The 21,816-nt window shown below is 45.1% G+C and overlaps 1 protein-coding gene across 1 annotated transcript in view; it reads right to left on the bottom strand.

The window, feature by feature from the left end:
- LOC144763330 (translin-associated protein X-like) overlaps nt 1-21,816 on the bottom strand; it is a 257,896-nt gene that overhangs the window by 89,191 nt on the left and 146,889 nt on the right. The window contains exon 4 of the mRNA XM_078648816.1: nt 2,118-2,248. Within this exon, the coding sequence (XP_078504942.1) occupies nt 2,118-2,248 (131 nt within the window). The remainder of the gene's footprint in view (nt 1-2,117; nt 2,249-21,816) is intronic.

The raw sequence follows: 21,816 nt of genomic DNA on the forward strand, positions 1-21,816 counted from the left end.
ACAAGGGAGATTGCCACTCATAAGGAGTGGTAGGTCCAGCCTCAGCGGATGCCCTAAAGTCATGAGTGACACAAAGAAAGCTGGGCTGTTCCTCAAACTAATGAATGTCCGTGTCACACTTGGTGTTTTAGGATGATGTAGGGTCTCCTAGAGTCCTACAGTTGGGCATCCATTTTGTTGGATGTAATGCCCTCACACACCCTTTCAGGTGTCCTACTTCATCATCTGGGCTGCTCCTCGTTGGGTCGGCGGTGCAATACCCAACGGGCGACACCTCAAAGAGGGGCACTTTGGCGGAGATCTTCTATCTAACTGCCGTCAGGTGAAGTGCGGGTGTGGGGCCAGAATAGCGTAGACGTGGTATGTAGGTCGCACTGGAGACTACACGGATTCAAGAACCATACTTTGGATGTCTGAACCCGATGTACGACCCGCCGGGTACTGTTGTTGATTGTATGCTTAACCTCTTAGGTAGATGAGGCTCAACACAGGTACAATACATGGAACATTACTCCTTGTAGAGAAATTATTTGTTTAAAAATTAAACATTAGATACTTAGGTAGATCACACGGACGTAGACAGTTGCTCCTTTAACATAATTCTTTATTAAGGTCCTGAAGAATCGCCAGTCATTGTACATACGCGAGAAACATGTCGACCGATCAGAGCACAAACTAAACTGGGACTCGTAATAGGAAACATAACATTCCAGCGAGTACCGGTTAGTCTTATTATTTTTTAATTAAAGCAGGGGACCCCCAGAATAAAACTTGATACTGGTACTTCCAGCTTTATTTTAACCCACACACCATGTCTACGCTATTCTGGCCCCACACTCGCACTTCACCTGACGGCAGTTGGATAGAAGATTTCCGCCAAAGTGCCCCTCTTTGAGGTGTTGCCCGTTGGGTATTGCACCGCTGACCCAACGAGGAGCAGCCCAGATGAAGCATGACACCTGAAAGGGTTTGTGAGGGCATTACATCCAACAAAATGGATGCCCATCTGTAGGACTCTACGAGACCCTGCATCATCCTAAAACACCAAGCGTGACACGGACATTCATTAGTTTGAGGAACAGCCCAGCTTTCTTTGTCTCACTCTATACACAGAGATCCCCTACTACAGAATCAAAGGTTCTGCTGATGTCAGGCCGACACGGATCTCAGGCCGGTGCAGGCCCCGTCCCCATGCAGCTACAGGCGACCGGGTCAGCAGGCACAGAGCCGCCACAGCCGCTTCCAGGCACCAGCGTCGTCTCACTCTTACCCAGGGTACCCCCGCAGCGTCAAGTGATCCAGCAGGACCGAGGGGACCACCGTGGGCAGTATCGGGAAGGATAATGCAGGATTTTACATCAAGGCCCAGAGGCCAATATTATGCATACATCTTTATTACCACTCAGGCAGCAGCAACAAAAAAATTAGAATCAGAACACAAAAACACTTCTAGAACTCTGAACATGTATAATCACATAGAACCTGCAGCCATCTTCCTCTTTTGTTGCTGCTTAGGATTAAAATCATGATTTTCTACTCATTACTAAATGTTGAAAATATGCATTTTAATGGCTGGCCGGTCGGGAGCCGAAGGAGCTTACGTCCTGTCGGCCATGCTGCTTGGCCACGCCCCAGAACTGTTTACATATTTAAGGAAGTAATCCTCTAGACCAACCACAATTTTTAAATAAAAGAGACAAATACACACTTGTGGCATTAAAAGGATAGGAAGGTTTGGTGTCCAAAGCACAGGCAGAATATGAGTGAACGATCAGCATTTCCCTACTTTTCAATTTAGAAATGAAGTATAATTTCAAAGCTCTTTAATGAGTGAGACATGGATAAAGTGTCAGATGAACAGTGTGATCAGATGACTGGTCAGGCTGGAGGAAACAATGTTTTACTGCCATCTTTCGCAAATATATTTCTTAATCCTTGCTCACTGGCAGTGACAATTATCCGGAGACGTTCGGTGCAAACAAAATCATAACACATTACAATATAGGAAGCTTGATGAAATGACAAAGTGAAAACTCATTTACATTTTAAAGGTGCAACACTTTAAAACTGCAACAGAAATGTGTTACCAAATACAATATACTACACATGAATAATACCTGGAGTAAAAGCTCTGTGATACTGATACATGTCTTCTCCCATCAGTTCTTGAGCAACTTGCTTAATTTTGTGCCGGACAGCATTTAATTTGCTTTCAGATTCAGCCAATAAATCCTCTTTGTGGGGGGTACTATTTATGGAATAAAACATGCATAGACAGGATTGTTAGAATGCTAGCTGAGGATCCTCTACACATGACTGGAATTACAAGCCATTGTTCTGTTATAGAAGACATTTTGTAAAGGGTAAGAAACGTCTTATGGCGTTAAGGAAATAAACAGTTAATTAGATACAAAAAAGACACTTTCATGTCATAGCATGGGCATACTCAAGCTGGCAATAAAGGAAAAGCACACAATGCATTTGTATTTCTGGTTATTAATTAGATCGGGCTGCGAAGGCACGTCCAAAACCCTAGAAAGAGGCATCCCAGGACACTCATGGGTAGAGCTTTTTACGTCCATGCTTAATTCATCGTAACCAAGTCAGCGGATTGAACGGAATGCATCTATCCCGAGCCATGGTGAAGAAACAGAGTCCACCAATTCCTCAACAATTCTTTTGGAAAAATCTGGTATGGTATATCCAGAATTCACTGAAGATGAAGTTCAAGTTACTATTCTAAATCTAAAACAAACGAAAGCACTGGGCCCAGAGACAGACAACTACAGCAATCATTTGGGAGTTCGCTATAAAAATGGTGGTGAGGCAAGGATGGGTCTTCGCACCTATATTATTCAACTAGTTCATTAATTACGTCGGGAAGTATTTATTTTTGCAAAATGTAAATGTCTGAAGGGTGTGGGGGGGTCGTTGAAAAAATATCGATTTTATTACTTGCGGATGATGCTGTACTGTTGGCATGCACATAGCTCTTTATGCTTAAATTACTAAGGGTTGGGCTGAATCAATCCAGCACTTTATGGTGCTTTTCTCTGCCAGCAAGGAGGCTGCATCTTCGCCCATTTTTAATGAGATTTGACACTGCAATCCTGCCATGAATTTAGCCTTCCAAACGGACAGTGAATCTATTTTTAATCCAGAAGGCCTCTTATATTTATGCAGCCTGGAAAGCCACGTAGTTGTTATTTCATGAATGGTCTGATAACCACAACTAGAGACGGATATCTAATCATATTGTTTACATTGTGAATCCAGAATTAACTTGGCTATTCTTCTTTGAGCTAAGATTTTTCACCAATCGAAATTTGGAAACTCCTATTTAACTATGATGGTTACTCACTATAATGCACGTATTTTGAATCCTAAGGGATTTTGTGCCACATATGCATTTGAAAGGTGAGAGCGAGGTAAATTTAGCATTTTCATGTAATGTAATGAAGGAATCTATCAAGAATTTTAAGTGTCTTGCATGGAATCGGGCACATTTGGGACTAAACATTTTGACTGAAAATTATTAACTAAGTGCATTTGAACAATATGCGTACGAGGACAGAATGACTATTTTTGATGTTAAGTAAGAGAATGAAGTAATTAAAATACTCTTCGGCTGTTTTAATATTTTATGAAATGTGAGCGTTAATTGAATCTGTAAAGTGATGTTTTACTTGTAGTATTTTGAATGTTATATTGTATGGCTTATATTTGTAAATTGAAACAAATAAATTATGACTGATTGCCGCAGTATATTTTAACCATGCACAACACCACATTTTAATTTTCTTAAAGGGTTTTATTGCCATTTTTTACATACATAATATTGTGCACCTTAAGCAGTGATGTACTGCAATACAACATTCATGCCCAACATTGTCCTGCACCCTCGAATGTGCCACAGTTCGACTATCATATGTGTAGCAGGGTGTTCACAAGCCACCCGGGCTTCAAATGAGACAGGAGTGTGCGTAATCTCAGTCGTGCGAGCCGGACTAGTGAGTTATCTCAATCTCGTTCCGTCAATGGTCAAGCCAGAGTATGTAGGATAAGCCCCAATATAGAACACAAAACGAACACCAACTGGGTAACTGTCGCTTCAGGGGGATAAGATACCTGTGCAATGTGTCAGTCCTAAGGAGAGAAGGAAGGAACGGGCGGGGGAATGACCCCGTGACCATCTGGTGAATCCCACGTCTATTGACTGTGTGGAGGAAAACAGGCCCATTGCATGACCTCTACGGTGAGGGGAGCAATCTAGTGCCCTTAGCCAGGGATGCCTTGTGATTCTCCCTCAGTTCCTATTCTGGGACCGAGTTGTCTTGTTCGCCATCTCCTCAGGAGCCACTGGACACGCTCTCCACACTCGAAATGCATTCTCATTCATCCACTACTCTGACCAGAGTGCCGCTATCTGTCTCCTGCGCAGCTCATGTTAATGAAACTTTTAAAGCGCGCGTATATACCCTGGGGTGTCTTGGCGCTGAACTAGAGTAGAACCCGAAGACGAGGAAGGAAACAAAGCGACTAGTTTGAAAATAGCCAAGTTTTTAATTGAGCCTCCTTCCCTTCGCAGTGCTCTTTCTTCTGCTTCAGCCCATGTGGTGACATTCATCATCCAGGTCTCTACGCCAGACTCCTCACTACTGATTTCCGGGCCAGTGCTAAGCCTGTATCAGGGATAAGTCGAACAAGCATTGGCATAGCCAATAGTACTCGCCTTTGGGACCATATGAGTTTAGAGAGAACTTTTGGCTATGTTGTAGAGCATTGTGGCTGCTGTGCATCATGTTGAAAAGTCATAATAAAAAATGTTAAGCATTTTTGTTACCGTTATACAAACTGTTAGAACCCGGGGTCTCTGATTGGCAGAGGTAAGTACCTTAGACCAAGTAGGGACCCTAGCTTCCAGTCAGGGCGACTGAATAACCCTCTGAGATAACCCCTGCTCACCCTCTAGGTAGCATGGCGCGAGCAGTCTAGGCTAAACAGAGGCAATGTGGATAACATTTGCACTTAACACAACAATAATCCCCAATCCACCACAAACTGAGACCACACAGGTAAGTATATTTTATAAAAATATATAGTTTTATCTAGTTTCAGCAAGTAATTAAAGCAGTTGCATGATAATCACTTCTTTAGAAAAAGGTTGCATTCAATCTTTACGGGTTGCACTCAATCTTAATAACGTTGCTTGTAAATAGGAAGTTCTTATGCAAAAACATGTATAGTCTCAAGTCCCTTAAATCAGTAGGGAAAAATATGGCCACTGATTCCTAATCAAGCGCTCTCCAAACGAGCAAGGAACCCTCTGCCCACGCGTGCTCTTATGCGTGGGCTTCATGCGCTCCTTGCGCGAGGCCCGGGGACTCTTTCTTTCCCCCGGGACAGGCTCACGCTCTTCTGTGTGCCCCCAGGCGCCGACCAGAACTCACTCGTCCACGGCCCCGGCCGGTCCCTCCTGCTCCCCCGCCTGCTCTCGACAATCCAACGAGCGGCGGGGAGCGGGCCAGGCGCTTAAAGGCTGGGACGGCAGGCCGGGGCGCAAGACACTCGGGGGAATCCCTCGGAGAGGGCAGGTCGCTTCTTCCCGGGCCCGGCGGTGATCACGCAGCACTTCCCTGGGTCCTGAGGACGGGGACCAATCCGGTCGCGGCGTCTGGACGAGCCTCTGGTGCACCCGGGAGTCAGCCAATGGCAGAGCGGCTCCCGGGACAGTCAAGCCGCGACGCTCCGCGACGCGACTTCGGCCAATCACGGCCCACCACCACTGATGACGCTGCGCCGCACGGGCCAATCCCGTCGCGGCGTTAGTGAGGGGGCTCGGCTCCCTCCACCAATGGGAGCGCGGCGCCTTCGTTCTTTGGCGCTTCAGCTCCCCAACGATCGGCGATCTTGGGGGGGGGGGGGGGGTATTCCTGGCCCCCCGGGCCGCGGTGGTGACACAGCTCACAGTCGTTTTCAGTGCGCCTAGCACTGGGAAGGCCCACAAGTCTCCGGGCTGCCACACACACGCGCGTGTCAATGAACACGCCGATCTTGGCCCCTCAGCAGGCTGGGTCAGTGCGGCGCTCTCAAGCAGATGAGAGAGCAGCCCACGCACTGATCGGGCAACCTACAGGATTTCACGATCTCCTCGCCACACAGCAGCTTCAGGGGGCACAGCAGGGTCTTGTGGTCCTTGGGCAACCTTTATGTTCCTGGGTTGCAGACAGGGGGCCAGCTCTTCTCAGGCCCTTGGAGATTCAAGATTGTAGACACAGCACACAGCAAAGTCTTGGCAGTTGCAAGCAGGCAGGGTCACAGCACAGAGCAAAGTCCCTTTCTCCTCCTCAGCTTCCAGGTAGACAGTAGAACAGGTCAGCCCTTAGAGCACACAGCAAGGCAATCTCCCTTTGGTTCTCTAGCCGTCCTCCTTCCAGCCGAGGTTCCTTCTTGGTTGCAGAATTTCAGAATCTAAACTTCCGTAGTCAGGGGTCCTTTCCTTATACCCCTCAATGTCTTTGAAGTCCTTTGAAGTCTTTGTGCAAGGAGGCCCTGCGTCCAGTCTAAACCAGTTCTGGGGGTTGCGGAGCACTAAGGTGTCTCTGGTTTTCTTCTCCCTGTCAGCTTCAGGGCCAGAGGTGTCAGTTGACCATCAGGAGGGAGCTAGCATGGGGGAGTAGGCCGGCACAGCCCAGTACTTATCAGGCGTTCCTTCCTCCCACCTCCCAGGCAGGCAGATGTGCCCTTTCATCCCCGGGCTGGCTCCGACCCTCTCCTCCGGGGGCTCTGCAGCCCCCCTGTCACACCCAAGCATTCCACAAACCCAGGCACACAGAAAGGTTTAGACAAGAGAACAGCCACTTTCTAAAAGTGCTATTCTCCAACACAGGATTTAAAAACACCCTTCACTAAAAGATGTGTCATTAAATTCTGAGTTCAGGGATATCTTTCATTTATGTCCCATCTTGTTCCTATGGGAAGATAGGCTGGTATCACATGGGCCCAGTCTCCTCCATGTTACTCTATGGAGCAAGATAGCCTTACAGCAGTGAGCACATAAAATGGCTGCAGCCCACTACCAGAGCATGTGACCTGCACTAGTACATGCTCTACCTTATCCATACACTGCACCCCGCCCAGGGGGGTACCTAGAGCTTTCCATAGGGGTGGCTGATGTGCACAGACAGGGAAGGGTTAGGCCCAGCCAGTGGAGTCACTGGCCAGGGGGACAGGGCAGTCCACTGACTGCACACAGGCCCTGCGCTGGCAGGCCCGAGTCACTATTTTAAAGCTACTCATGTGGGTGGCGCAATCTGCGCTGCAGGCCCACTAGTAGCATCTGTCATCACCAGCCCTGGCACACACAGTGCACTTTACTAGGGACTTCGTGGTGATACAAATATGCCAATCAGGTATATTCAATCAATATCACAATTCACAGAGGGAGCACTTACACTCTGGCACTGATCAGCAGTGGCAGAGTGTCCAAAGCATCTAAATCAGCAAAAACGAAATCCAGCACAGCATCAAAACACATGAGTCAGAGGCAAAAAGATGGGGGAAGAACCACGCCAAAAGGTGTCAGGTCTAACACAAACCAAGACGACATTATATACAACTGAACAACCTAATTAAAAAAAGATTTTTACATTAAAAATGTCTTCTAGTTCTTTTGTACTTGCACTGCTGGCAACTTCTTCCTGCCTGTTCTCATGCTTGTTTGTTATAATTTTTTCGTTATGGGGGAGCGGGACATAAATAACGGGGGAGTGGAGGTTGGAAAACAGTAATATAATTAGAACACGAGCAGCGGACGGACAATAGGGAAGAATCAACAGATGCCAGATTCCGAGGGTAGATTGACGTGATGCTTATGTGGTGCACTGATGCAAAATGGTGGTGGTGAGTGATGTTTGGTGCTCAGGTGGTGCCACTATATGGTGTGGATTGGAGGTATGTTGTGGATTGTGGAGTTGAAATATGTTGTTTGGTGTGGAATTATGTGGTGTGTATTGGAAATTTTTGGAGTTGAATTGTGTGGCCTGGAACTGTGGTCTTGAGTGAAATTATGCTTAGTGAAATGGTGTGGAGTGCATTTATTTTGAATGGTGGTATGTGGCATAGAGTGCATTTATGTGGAGTGTATTTATGTTGTATTGAGTAGAGTGCAATTATGTGGCGTGTAATTACGTGGCACTGAGTGGTTTTATGTGGAGTGTATTTATGTTGCATTGAGTAGAGTGTAATTCATGTAATTATGTGGCACAGTAGTATGTGGAGTGAAGTTATGTTGCATTAAATAGAGTAATTATGTGAGGTGTAATTATGTGGTACTGAGTGATATGTTGATTGTATTTATGTTGCATTGAGTAAATATGAGGCATGTAATTATGTGGCACTGAGTGGTATTATATGAAGTGTATTTATGTTGCATTGAGTAAAGTAATTATGTGGCGTGTAATTATGTGGCACTGAGTGGTATTATGTGGATTGTATTTATGTTGCACTAAGTAGAGTAATTATGTGGCGTGTAATTATGTGGCACAGTGGTATTATGTGGAGCGTATTTATGTTGCATTGAATAGAGTGTAATTATGTGAAAAGTAATTTTGTGGTACTGAGTGGTATTATGTGGAGTGTATGTTGCATTGAGTAGAGTGTAATTATGTGGTGTGTTATTACGTGGCACTGAGTGGTATTATGTGGAGTGTATTTATGTTGCATTGAGTAGAGTAATTTTGTGGTGTGTAATTATGTGGTTCTGAGTGGTATTATGTGGAGTGTATGTTGCATTGAGTGCAGTGTAATTATGTGGCATGTAACTGTCGCACTGAGTGGTATTTTGTGGAGTGCATTTATGTTGCATTGAGTAGAGTTTAATTATGTGGCACAGTGATATTATGTGGAGAGTATTTATGTTGCATTGAATAGAGTAATTATGTGATGTGTAATTATGTGGAACTGAGTGGTATGAGGAGTGTATTTATGTTGCATTGAGTAGAGTGTAATTATTTGGCACCGAGTAGTATTATGTGGAGTATATGTTGCATTGAAAAGAGTAAAATTGTGACATGTGTGTGGTACTGAGTAGTATGTGGAGTGTATTTATGTTGCATTGAGTAGAGTGTAAATATGTGGTATGTATTTATGTGGCACGGAGTGGTATGTGTACTTGTGCTGAGGCAGAAGTATAAAGGATAGGCTGAAGGGAAAGGGAGTGCAAGACATTGTGATGTAGGGCTAGTGATTTAGAGGGCGTACAAGCACGCCCCTACGTTGCCATCTTTCGTTGAACAGCAAAACACACAAGATGATTAACGGAATGTTGCACATGGGCAAAACATTCACCCCCAGTCACAGATCTGGGTTTAATCCATCGTTATTTTGCTCACCATACCACCCCAGTTCAGAAATCAAGCATCCTAGGACCGGTTTCTGGCTATCAGCCAGGATAGCTTGACTCCAGTGGCGTAGTGAGCACGGGACCCACGTCTGGGCATACCCTTCCAACATAGGGCGAACAGCAAAACACACAAGACGATGGACGGAATGTTGCACATGGGCAAAACATTCACCCCAGTCACAGATCTGGGTTTAATCCATTGTTATGGATGGCTGATGACGGCAGATAGCCAGAAAACGGTCCTAGGATGCTTGATTACGGTCCAGGGAAGACATGGCTTGGCAGTTCGGGCGGGACTGTTCCCATGAGGCACAGGGTCAGGGCTGATTTGCATATGGCCATGTCTGAACTGGGGTGGTGTGGAGTGCAAAAATACGATGGATTTTGGCCCAGATCACTGTACTGAGGTGAATGTATGACATTGTTCTGCATTCTGTCCATCAACTGTTGTTTTTGCATCTTTCGTTGAAGGCATAGTGCCCACTGGGACTGGAGTTGGTAAGTGTGCAGTGGCGGCTCATTTCTGCTGTAAATCTCAACATTTCCCTGTAGAAAATTGATATCGCTCTAAATGGGTCTGTTTGCTTTTGTAGCAAGCGTCCCATCCTCTCTCACCTCTCCTGAACACTGTGCCTTACTTCTTGGAACCTGTGTTGCGTCTGAAGCGTGAAATAAATCTTTTAACAGTAATTGGATTCTATGCCAGTTTCTTTACATTAAAGACTGTTGCACGTTGTTGCACAGATTTAAACACTATTCTCCCCTAACATTAAACGTTTTAGTGTTTAATTTATTTTAAGGTGCCTTTTGAACTGGCAGGAGCTCTAAGCATCAAAGAGGGCTAAAAACAAAGTTTAAACAAGGGCGGTTGCGAAAGCGACATCGCTTTGTTTAATTAGTAACATGAGCCAAGATAAAGATAAGGGAGGAATGCAGCTGGCACAATGCACGCCGCAGCTCGCTCTATAGACCACGAACCATGAGATCTTTCTGAAGTGCACCCCATCCCTGAAGGATGAATCTGTACAGGTGTAATAGTGATTAGCTGAATAAGGGCTTTAAAGGGCTCGCCTTGCAACACGTTGTTGCTGTTACACCAATGCAGAGGGCGATGAGTTGCTGGCCCCACCAACACTAGATCTTGTAGACCCTCATTCGCTTGAGACCGCTGAGACTGCAAAGAACGTTGAAGGGGACGCATATGTAGAAGAGCTTGTGGGACTATTGCTATGCATGAGGCCATCATCCCTAATAGTCCCATCTCATTTTTAGGTCTCGACTATTCTATCCCGCATGGATAAATAGACGAGAGTATAGTAGTTGAAACAAACTCTTTGACCAAGCGGATTCCTCCCAATGCCTGTGATCTATCGAAGCGTGACACTTCGCCAGCGCGCGCTTGTTTTGCTATTACCGCGTTTATCGTCAACAATGGCTGACGCGCCTTTCATTTCTCTGGCATGGCTTGTGAAATGCTTTCACTTTAAAACAATGGCTGACGCGCCTTTCATTCCTCTAGCATGGCTTGTGAAATGCTTTCACTTTAAAAAACCACCACGTTTATCGTCAACAATGGCTGACGCGCCTTTCATTTCTCTGGCATGGCTTGTGAAATGCTTTCACTTTAAAAAACCACCGCGTTTATCGTCAACAATGGCTGACGCGCCTTTCATTTCTCTGGCATGGCTTGTGAAATGCTTTCACTTTCGCGCTTAGTAAAGATTCAACACATGAACGCATATGCATGTGGTTAAGTAGCATATGACTCGATATTGCATAGTGTCACTCGGTTTCCCCCGTTTATCGTCAACAATGGCTGACGCGCCTCTTATTTCTCTGGCATGGCTTGTGAAATGCTTTCACTTTAAAAAACCACCGCGTTTATCGTCAACAATGGCTGACGCGCCTTTCATTTCTCTGGCATGGCTTGTGAAATGCTTTTACTTTGAAACATTGACTGACGCGCCTTTCATTTCTCTGGCATAGCTTGTGAAAAGCTTTCACTTTAAAAAACCACCGCGTTTATCGTCACCAATGGCTGACGCGCCTTTCATTTCTCTGGCATGGCTTGTGAAATGCTTTCACTTTAAAACAATGACTGACGCGCCTTTCATTTCTCTGGCATGGCTTGTGAAATGCTTTCACTTTAAAAAAACACTGCGTTTATCGTCAACAATGGCTGACGCGCCTTTCATTTCTCTGGCATGGCTTGTGAAATGCTTTCACTTTCGCGCTTAGTAAAGATTCAACACATGCAAAATTGTGAAATATTGTGAAATGCTTTCACTTTAAAACAATGGCTGACGCGCCTTTCATTTCTCTGGCATGGCTTGTGAAATGCTTTCACTTATATGAGAACAGACACACAAACCTACCCTTCACTCCTCTAAAGCCAATTATCTGTGCCTCCTCCAGTTATGCCAAGCACCGGCGATTACTCTAACTTTTCATTCAGTACAAAGGCGCAAGTGCTGAAAGCTAATGGCGGAGGTCATTCAATCACAGCCTGTGCATGATGCTGGTTAGAGAGTGGCATCTAAACCCACTCTGCCTCCCCCCCAGGCATGCTTGATTGCTGGATTAAGTTCTCAATCCAAAATGCACTTTTGTTAGTTGAGGGATGCTAGATGGCTTGAGCCTGATAAAGTCTCCTTCTACTCCTCCTCTGTTGTATACAAGTCACTTTCATTCGGAGTGTTTAGAAAAGCAAGTCCCATCATATGCTGGTTCCCTCCCACTCCCCCACCCCCATCCGCCTCGCACACCAGCAGAGCTCCGCGCCATCTGCTGCTTTTTATTACACTCTCCCCCTGAACCTCTTTCCACAATGTATCGCCTTCCTTCAGGCCGTCATGCCTCAAAGCACAGCGCTCTCCCAAGCGCCTCGCTGCCCATCCCCACCTCCTCGTCAGCTTCCCCACCCCCCCAACCAACATCAAGGAGACCTGGGCTTAGTCTTATAGAAAAGACCGCTGGTCTGAATGCCTACCACAGAAAGTATGCTGCAACGGGACTTAATTTCTGTATCACGTAAATCAAGCACATCTCACAGGTTTCCCGATTCTGTGCACAAGCAGCTCATAAACTTTCGTTTTTTTTCCGTCTGAAATTATAGTCCTGTTAGCCCAGTTTTAAAATGAAGAGTTTTCAACTCTCTGTAGGCGCAAGGACACGGATTATCCTAAACTCAGGACCAACTCCATCAGTTAAAGATTTCAATACTTCTAAAGCTAGTCCAAGAACTTTCTTAAAAACAGTAAAGTGTTATCTACTAACAGTAGAGTGACATGTATGTAAACGTAATCTCAAGGTATCCTATGTTAGCAAACCAAACGGACTGCTCATCATATATGTATTTGGCAAACTGTGCAATGTGGGTTAAAACATTTTTTATCTGCTTTCAGTGCCACAGCATTACTCAATGCCACAGCATCACTCAGCACCACTCAACGCCACAGCAACACTCAACGCCACAGCACCACTCAACGCCACAGCACCACTCAACGCCACAGCATCACTCAACGCCACAGCATCACTCAACGCCACAGCATCACTCAACGCCACAGCATCACTCAACGCCACAGCATCACTCAACGCCACAGCATCACTCAACGCCACAGCATCACTCAGCGCCACAGCATCACTCAGCGCCACAGCATCACTCAGCACCACTCAACGCCACAGCACCACTGAATGCCACAGCATCACTCAGCACCACTGAAGGCCACATCATCACTCAGCACCACTGAAGGCCACAGCATCACTCAGCACCACTGAACGCCACAGCATCACTTTGTGCAACCATTCAACAACAACTGGTTCTAATATGTTCTCTCAATGTTTCAAGCTTTATTACAAAGGTCACAAAAAGATGTTAATATTTCACTTCTGTTCTTGGATTTTAATCACAATAAAATACACGGAACATAATCTTCCCAAAAGTTTTTTACAAAAGTTTAAGCTATTGCCATTATAAATTACAATAACTTTTATTTAAGTATTAATTATTAAAAAAATAAAAGCCATTGTTATTTGTAATATTAATACATCTAAGTCATGTAAATACAACACATATTGCATTACAAACGCTATAGGTGTCACGTTTGCGAAAGTTAAAACTATTGGCATTGTAAATGACAAAGCTATTATATTTGCTATTTTCAAAACCAACACATAAATAAAAAATGTGTCACTTACAATACCAATAGCTCAAACTTTCCTAATGTGAGACCTATTGCATTGCAAATGCTTGTTTACTGTGATTTGAACTTGTGGCTGAAATTGAAGCAATGTTTGAAAGAACTTTGTTACTCTTTCTGCACTGGGATATGCCTTGGCTGTGATTGAGTTGAGAGTTGCACCTAGAAAAGAATGAATCTGTTTGGCTTGCAAATAGGACTTTTGTATGTTTAGTCTAAACTTCAGTTTGTGTAGAAGGTTTGGTTTACCTGTTGAATATGTCGAAGACACTGATAGTGTGTTGGACTTTTGTTCAGCCAATCGTCTAGATATGGGAAAACATGTATTCCTTCTCTCCTGAGATGCGCTGCCACTACTGCAAGACATTTTGTGAAAAGTCTTAGAGATGTTGTGACCCCGAATGGTAGCACTTTGAGTTGATAATGCTGTCCGTTTAGCTGAAAGCGTAGGTAATGTCTGTGTGCTGGGTGAATGGGATATGAAAATATACATCCTTGAGGTCTAGGGCGGTCGTGAAATTTTCTTGCTGCAACAATGGTATTACTTCCTGTAGTGAAACCAAGTGGAAGTATTTCCTACATGGCTGTATTATATCAGACATATAAGCTATACTATGTGTATGCTGCGAAGGAGCGACAGGACATCCCAGGTTGATCTATCCAATAGGGCACACTCCATATGGTGTCAGTGTTTCTACATGGCTCAGAATCACCACTGAAATGTAATCCATAGCTTTAATATGTATCAATGTTCGGTGGCCTAAGCTCCCTTTCCTGTCTGCTAGCAGGCAGCAACTTCCTGGATAGCCTACGTTTTTTGCCATTCTGTATGAAGGAGTTGCATGTCACTTGAATTGGCTAAATCCGGTTCACAAATCGCCACAAGCAGGTCTTGGAGGGAGTACAGAATTAAAGAGAGGATGTTTAACCTCTAGGCTGCGGGCGGAATTCAGCTGGCACGCTGAGAATTTGTAAATCCCTTTATTCATGACGAGCTGGGCTCGTCATGAGCGTGCGAGGAGGCTACCTCATGACGAGCCCAGCTCGTCATGAGCGTCGAAGGGGTTAATTTTAAGGGCTGCAATTCTACCCAACTATTAAAGTGCCTGTGTCATATAGAAAAATCTATGCAGGGCAATCATTTTAATGGTAGCAATTTGCCCAACCAGTAGAGACCTCCTGTGTCACGATTGTAAATATGTGTTATCAAAAGAGACTAGCTTAAATATGACCAATATTGTTAGGACTCTGATTAGATTTGTCATGGGCACCTCGTTGGTGAGTTCATGAAGCCCTCACCCACCAACCTGGTTGGTGGCATGCTTCATCATCGGGCCCACCCAGTGACACCTAATGTGTCCCGGGTGTGCTGCGACGCCTGATTACAGCGGAGCTGGTATTTTACTGAGAGTGCAGTGTGAGGTGTAAAATGAAGTGTGAGTTAAAACGGCTTGGCGAGGGTCCCAGTACCCGAGGGTAAATTAAATTTTAATAACTGGGCCCCCGTCAGCTTGGGGATGTTTAAGGGAGGCGAGTTACTACCTCCTACATCCATCAGTTGGTCGACATGTTTCAGCCAGTGCCTTAAACTAAATCTGGCTTTCCTCAGGACCTTTTTAAAATAGAGTGTAGTGCAGGTTAAAAAGTAGTGTAATCCAGGCTATGTGTTACACTCACTAAGGTGTTTCTCTAAGTGTGAGAGGGGAGATTCCCTTCTCATATATGCGCTTAGATTTTGCAGCCAATGCTTCCAGGAGTGAAGCGGTAAGGGGTTGACCAGCTTTTCTGGTCAGAGCCTGCCTTGTACCTGTTGCACCGTCCTCGTACTCCGGTAGCTAGCCTTATTTTAACCGCTGACGGGGGCCCAGTTATTAACATTTAATTTACCCTCGGGGACTGGGACCCTCGCCAAGCCGTTTTAACTCACACTTCATCAGTCTCTTTTGATAACACATATAAACTACGGGGACTCGGACTAGCTTTCTAGTCCTCTCTCTCTCTCTCTTGATACCCGCAGGATTGTAAATATGCCTTTTAGCAAGTGTAGCAATTCTCCATAGTTCACCCACACTGTTTTGTAAGGTGTGGCGTAATTCTTGACCCCCAGATATATATTAATATTCTACATCAAGGTTAGGAGGCACCTTGATCATACATCTGTTCTGAGCCAAATGAATAGAAATATCTGAAACCTGTCATGTTGTAGTTCATTTTAAACCCTTCGATCCTGATTGAATCTATTAATTTAAATCAGTAGCAGTGGCAACGATAATTTAGCTCTGTTCCAAAGTCAACGTATGTTTGTGTTGTAGATGTTTATGGTTTTAATAAATCAAAATAGTGTGAGGTTGAAATTTTAAAAGGTTATTAAAAGACGTGATAAAAATACCAGCAACCTAGGCATGGGGCATTTACAAACAAAAAAATCAGCATGGGGGCCGTAGTGGAGCCAACACGAAAGCCTGCCCAATTTTTTGCTGCTTAATGGTCTGGTTATACATGCAACTCCGGCGCCTAATGTTGTTGCTCACGGTTTTTCAGTACAAGAATGCAGGGATGTTGGTAAAGACGGACCTATAAAGTGCAAAAAAAAATAGTGGTAAAGGACTAAATGCTAGCTGCGAGGCTGCCTTATATTCTCACTGCTTAGTCATTTTGTTAGGCAGGTGTCTCCTGAATCTTATGTAGTCGCTCCAAAGCTTTCAGACTATAGTGCAAACTGCACTGTAAAGTGTAGAGATATAGTTATAAAACTATAGTGCAAGTGATATCGCCACAATCATACGTTCTCACTCCTTTTTTGCCTGGGCTATGATGAGTTATTAGTGCAGACCGCACCCAATGGAGCATCGATTAATATATATGACAGCCTCGTATTGGAAGCTCAATGTATTTGTTATACTGAGTGCTGAGAGGCTGTCGTCCCTTCAGCTGTCAGTCACCTATTCACTTTTATAAAACATTAGATAAAGGATGTAACCACTTGGGGAGTTTCGCCCTTCAGGTAGAAGAGTAATGCATAGGACATACTGATAAGATGTGAGCCAAACTTTCCTCCTGTTGGTGGCAAATTCTGCATATAGAGGTAGAAGTTTCAGGCGCCATTTAGGCAGGCAGTCAATCGTTTGACACAACCCAAAGCGTAGATGTAGCAGCTTGGTTCTATTAATGCTTTTAAGTGGGACTGTTAAGTAAATTTGTGGACAGGGCTGTTTATAGGAGTTGATTAAACTCTATGCGTGGCTTCTTTTGCTAATATTTTGTTTGTCCCTATTCCATGAAATCCTATTCATTTGTTAATTTCAGGCTGTTTTGAAAGAGTTATGAGGTAGGGTCTGTTCCCATGGCTGTTTTGCTTTAAGTCATTCTGGGCCTACTCCAAGGCCTGTGCCCAACTGTCTGTTTTTTTCAGAAGGCCTGCTTGTATTTCTTTCCATATCTGGACGCGCAATGCAATGTTTCTGGGTCTGAGTCTTCATAGTGACATGTATTTGAGTATGGTGCTGTTTTGTGCTAATTCTTGATCGGTTAGGCCAAATTCCAAACTGATCGGAGATGGAGATGCATTTTGAAGGAGATGAAACAGGAGGTGGAATACCTTGCCTTGTGCAGAGTTCAGAAAGGGCCTGAACTTTCCCGGTAAAGCTTGTGTTCCAAAACTTGTTGTTGGAATAACTTTGGCCTTTATAACTGTGAGAAGAGGAGACTAGGTTGGGCTTAGCAATGTACATTGTAAGGACTGACATACTGTACTCAAAATAGCAATCCTGGGCTTTACTGAATTTAGATGTAGCATACGGGCTTGCACCTAGACCCCGAGGTATTTGTAGCTTGTACTTCTAGAAACGGGGTGTTCATCCAAAAACCAGCTTCATTTCTTTTTAATCTTCCATCCAAACACCGCAACCTGAGTTTTTGCAAGGTTGACAGCCATTTCGTTTTCATGAATAGGTAAGTTAGTTTAATAACCTCTGCAGTCCTATTCCAGTCAGATTCATGAGAACTACATCACCTGTGTATTGCAATACAGACACCTGGCAGTTCCCCAGGCTTGGTGGATGAGATGCGGCTGCATCTAGGTGTGACCTAAGATCGGAGACAAAAAGGTTGAAAATATTGGAGCAAGGACACACCCTTGCATCAGGCCACTCTTCATTGAGATTTTGGATGACAGGCCTTATTTTAGGGCAAGTTTGACCTTTGCCCAATTATTTGACTATAGTAGTTGGATGGTACATAGAAAGTTTGTGGGGATATTCCACCCGCCAACTTTCTCAGAAGAGGATTTCAATTTACGTGGCCAAAGGCTTCAGAGTAATCTAAAAAACAGGGGTACATACGTTGTTTTTTAAAGGAGCATTTCTCAATGATCTTGGAAAGCTCAATCAAGTTAGCCGTGATGCTAGACTTGGCTCTAAATCCCGTTTGGGTGAATGGGATTCCATTTCCTCTTCGGGCCAAATCCTCCAATTTAGACATTAAAAAGGCGAAAATTTTTGGATATGTGCAATAAGTATCTGGAGAAGTGTAAGGAAGAGCCTTTCTTGAAGATTGGTTGGAAAATGGGCCTTCGCCATGATTCTGGTATACCCTCTGTAGGCACTCCAGAGCCCGTTCGCGGCTCGGGCTCCATCGCCCATGTTTTCTCAATCATCTTTTTGAGCTCTCTCTGAGAGAATGACAAGGCAGTTGTAAATTGATACGCGCAAGAGAGATTACCATCCTGCCTGTGATATAACGATCCTATGTGATCCAGCCACGCTTTTTCAGTGATATTGCCTGTTACACCTGCAAAGTCTCTATCTAGCCGATGTACTAATGACCATAAAGAATTTTAGTTTTTACTGTTGCATGCTTGCACAATGTCTATCCAGTCCTGGTCGATTTGGGACTATTTTGCCGCTCTGACTGCTGTTTTATAAGCTGTTTGTAGCTCTGGCAAAGCCAACAACACATTCACGTATAAGTATATTTTATATTCGCCCCCGCCGATTCAGGTCCTTTAATTACTTTCTTTGCCTGAACTCTGCGCTCTCAGGTCAAGTAAGAGTGGGCACCAGACACTCCTGTCTAGTGCCCTCTTCTGTTGAAACCAATGAGGGGTGTCTGATGTCCCCTTTCTTATTTGAACTGGGGTCGAATAGAGTTCAGGTGGTGCTCGCTGACAAAAAGGTAATTCCTCCCACAGTATTAGTATTAGAGTTTCTCTTTAATCTGCACTGTTCTAAAAACAGCAGTGATGGTCACATTGCGGGCTGCCTGTTTCGGTCCTGCTCATAGATTGCAATCAACATTGACTGCAAGGGGTCTTTGGAGTAGCTGAAAAGCAATTCTGTCAAAAATTAAGCGATATCACTAAGGTAACAGGAGTTCCACTTCTAGGAATGCATTTAGAAGTTTATTCCCTACAGCTAGAGTACGTGCCCACCTCGCTCCTTAGGTGTCAGGATATGACTTGTAGGCAAGAGAAGAGCTTTCATTTCACCAGGCTCACCAATTGGTGTGTTAATGATAGCAGAAGAACAGTACTGAGAGAATACAAAGATGTCCTAGGAGAAGAGATCAGCTCTTGTGAGTTTAAGAACTCTTCAAGGGATTCTTTTTGGGTCCTCACGCTATAAAATGGGACCGCACCCATATCGCTTTGCTGGTAATTTGAAAACCTGAAAGCAGCGGCTGGGCTGTGGTTCCTGGGAGTGGCGAGGCATTAAGGCAATGAGAGAATCTGGACCCGCCCTGGTAAAGAGGTATTGGAAAGAGAAAAAGACCAGTCTAAAATTCAAGTAATCCTGGTAGAGTGACAACATTTTGTGTTGGCCTGTGAATATCAATATTTGGCAAATTACCATAAACTCATCCCCTGTCCCCCTGCAGTCACAGCGACTAAACAGAATGATGGAAACTAAGTTTGGCACAAACAGCTTTTTTTGTTTCAATAGAAAATAGAAGAACTTGTCTCGGGAAATGCAATAGCATTGACATTAGTTCTTGAGATAATTTGAGAGAAACACCTACACAATGGTCTGTGGGTTAAGGGACAAGCATTGTAGAACATTCTTTATGGATATGTCGCCAGTAGCCTCTTGATACCTATTGCTAAATGGGTATTACCTTCTCGGGTAGCGGTTCATGGACCCGCAAAATCACTAATGTTAGGAGCAAAATGAACAGAAACACTCCTGGAGTCTTTGGATTTTCTGCCAAGTTGGGCTCCAGGCCAGATCAGGAGATGACAGCAATTTATAGGGCAAGGGTTTTATCCATTGCTACATATGGGAATGGTGTGTGGGGCCACTACACCAGTAAAGTGCTTCAAACTGAGGAAAATGGTTTCCTCAAACGCCTCTTTTGTCTCCCCATTGGGGCTTCTTCTGAGATCATTCACAGAGAAGTATGGCTCCAGCACTTTTCAGAGATAGTTACACTTCGCCCTCTGCTGCTCTGGCGCTCCATATGGATTAAAGAGGAAACTAGTTTTACAAAGTCCATTATTTTAGATTGCTTTACCTTGGACAATTTACTGCAGATTCCTTCGTTACGCTACATCAACCTTATGTCCAAACTATTTAAGATGTCAGTCCAGACTAACCCTCTGCTAGTTACATCCTTTAGTAAGCAGTATATAAGAGAAAGTTAAGGATTATAAGAAGGAAGTCCGGCTGGATTGGGAGATAAGGGAACAACTGTCAAGTTTTATCTAACACAGAACATAATCGCAAACTAACTATCGCCCCTTTGACCCAACAGTCTCTGACTGGAGACATCACCATCTATGAGAATGGCACCATTCTAATTCAGGCGAAAGACGAGAACCTAGAGTTCTTCGACTCTCTCTTCCCCACACTTAAGAGGGCCACTATCCATTACCCCCACAAAACCACCCCCCCACACACATATTAGCTCATTACAAATTCCCAGCCCTCAGATGTCCCCGCCACCCCAACGTCCCCTTTCTACTCTACCTAGTCACTCCGTCAATCAGACAACACTTTCAGCCCTAGCTCCCCCTATTACTCAACTCCCGTCCCCCACCCCCCACACCCAACCTTCCACTACTCAGCCACCCTCCCATCCCCAGAGGACCTCCAACTCCTCTCTCCCCACCCCCGGAAGCACCCCTAGCTACCTATCCTCCGCCATTAGAGACCCACCCCAATATCCTCACCCTTCATTGCTCTCCTACTCTATGAATCCGACGTCCTCTCCCGCCACAGCTCACCCTCTCCCTCCACCCCCGCCCTCCTCACATCACTCCCAAACTCCCAGTAGTCAGCCCCCCACTCATCCCCAAAGGACCCCCACCCACCCTCTCCCCAGTTCCCGATACACCACTAGCCCTCAACCTCCCCCCTGAGAGATCCTCCCCCCCACAGAGATCCTCCCCTCCTCTCCCCCTCACCCGAGCTGTCACTTCGCCTCGACCTTATTGATGCTCAGATCGCGACCCTGATCATTGGCCTGAAGGAAACCCTATCTGCTCTAGGGAATCTCCAGTTGCCCTTCCCTACATCCCCTCCACTCCACAGCCCTCCCCCACCTAGGAATGACTTTCCCACTACCAACTGGGCTCATCCGCACCCAGGCTCCCTGCCTCATCGCACTAAAGGCCAGACGGAACCGCAAACACTCAATCCCAGAAGAACTATAACCTCCCTCTCCCCCCAGGAAGTGAGCGCCCCCGTCCCCTCGCCCGAACTCCCCCCGAACCAGTCAGCCCAGGATCCGCTCACAAACTCGAATCTCACCTCCTCAAAACAAGTCATCACCGGAGTGGGTAGAGACCTCCCCCCGTAGAGCCACTAGACCTCCACTGTTTCTTTCATCCATACCCAGAGCCAAGCCTGACAAGTTAAAAGCGAAAGAAGACCCCCCCCATGAACTGTATGCTTATTAACAGCCGATCTGCAGTCAAACATGCTACGGAAATAGCAGAAGCCATCCTCTCTCATGACCTGGATGTAGCCTTCATCACAGAAACATGGCTAAACACCCTATCCCTCCCCATTCTGGACATGCTGGTGCCACCCGGCTTCTCAATTATCCGCAAAGACAGGCCCTTACACAAAGGTGGGGGCATAGCAATTATCCACAAAAACGACCTCTCCATCTCCGAAGCTCCCTCCTGACTATACAGTTCCTTTGAATGCCTGTCGGTCAACATCAAATCTCACTGTCAGAGCTCACGGCAATGCCATCTCCTTTACCATCCCCCAG

The sequence above is a fragment of the Lissotriton helveticus genome, chromosome 6, assembly GCF_964261635.1.
Source record: "Lissotriton helveticus chromosome 6, aLisHel1.1, whole genome shotgun sequence".
Lineage (NCBI taxonomy): Eukaryota > Metazoa > Chordata > Amphibia > Caudata > Salamandridae > Lissotriton > Lissotriton helveticus.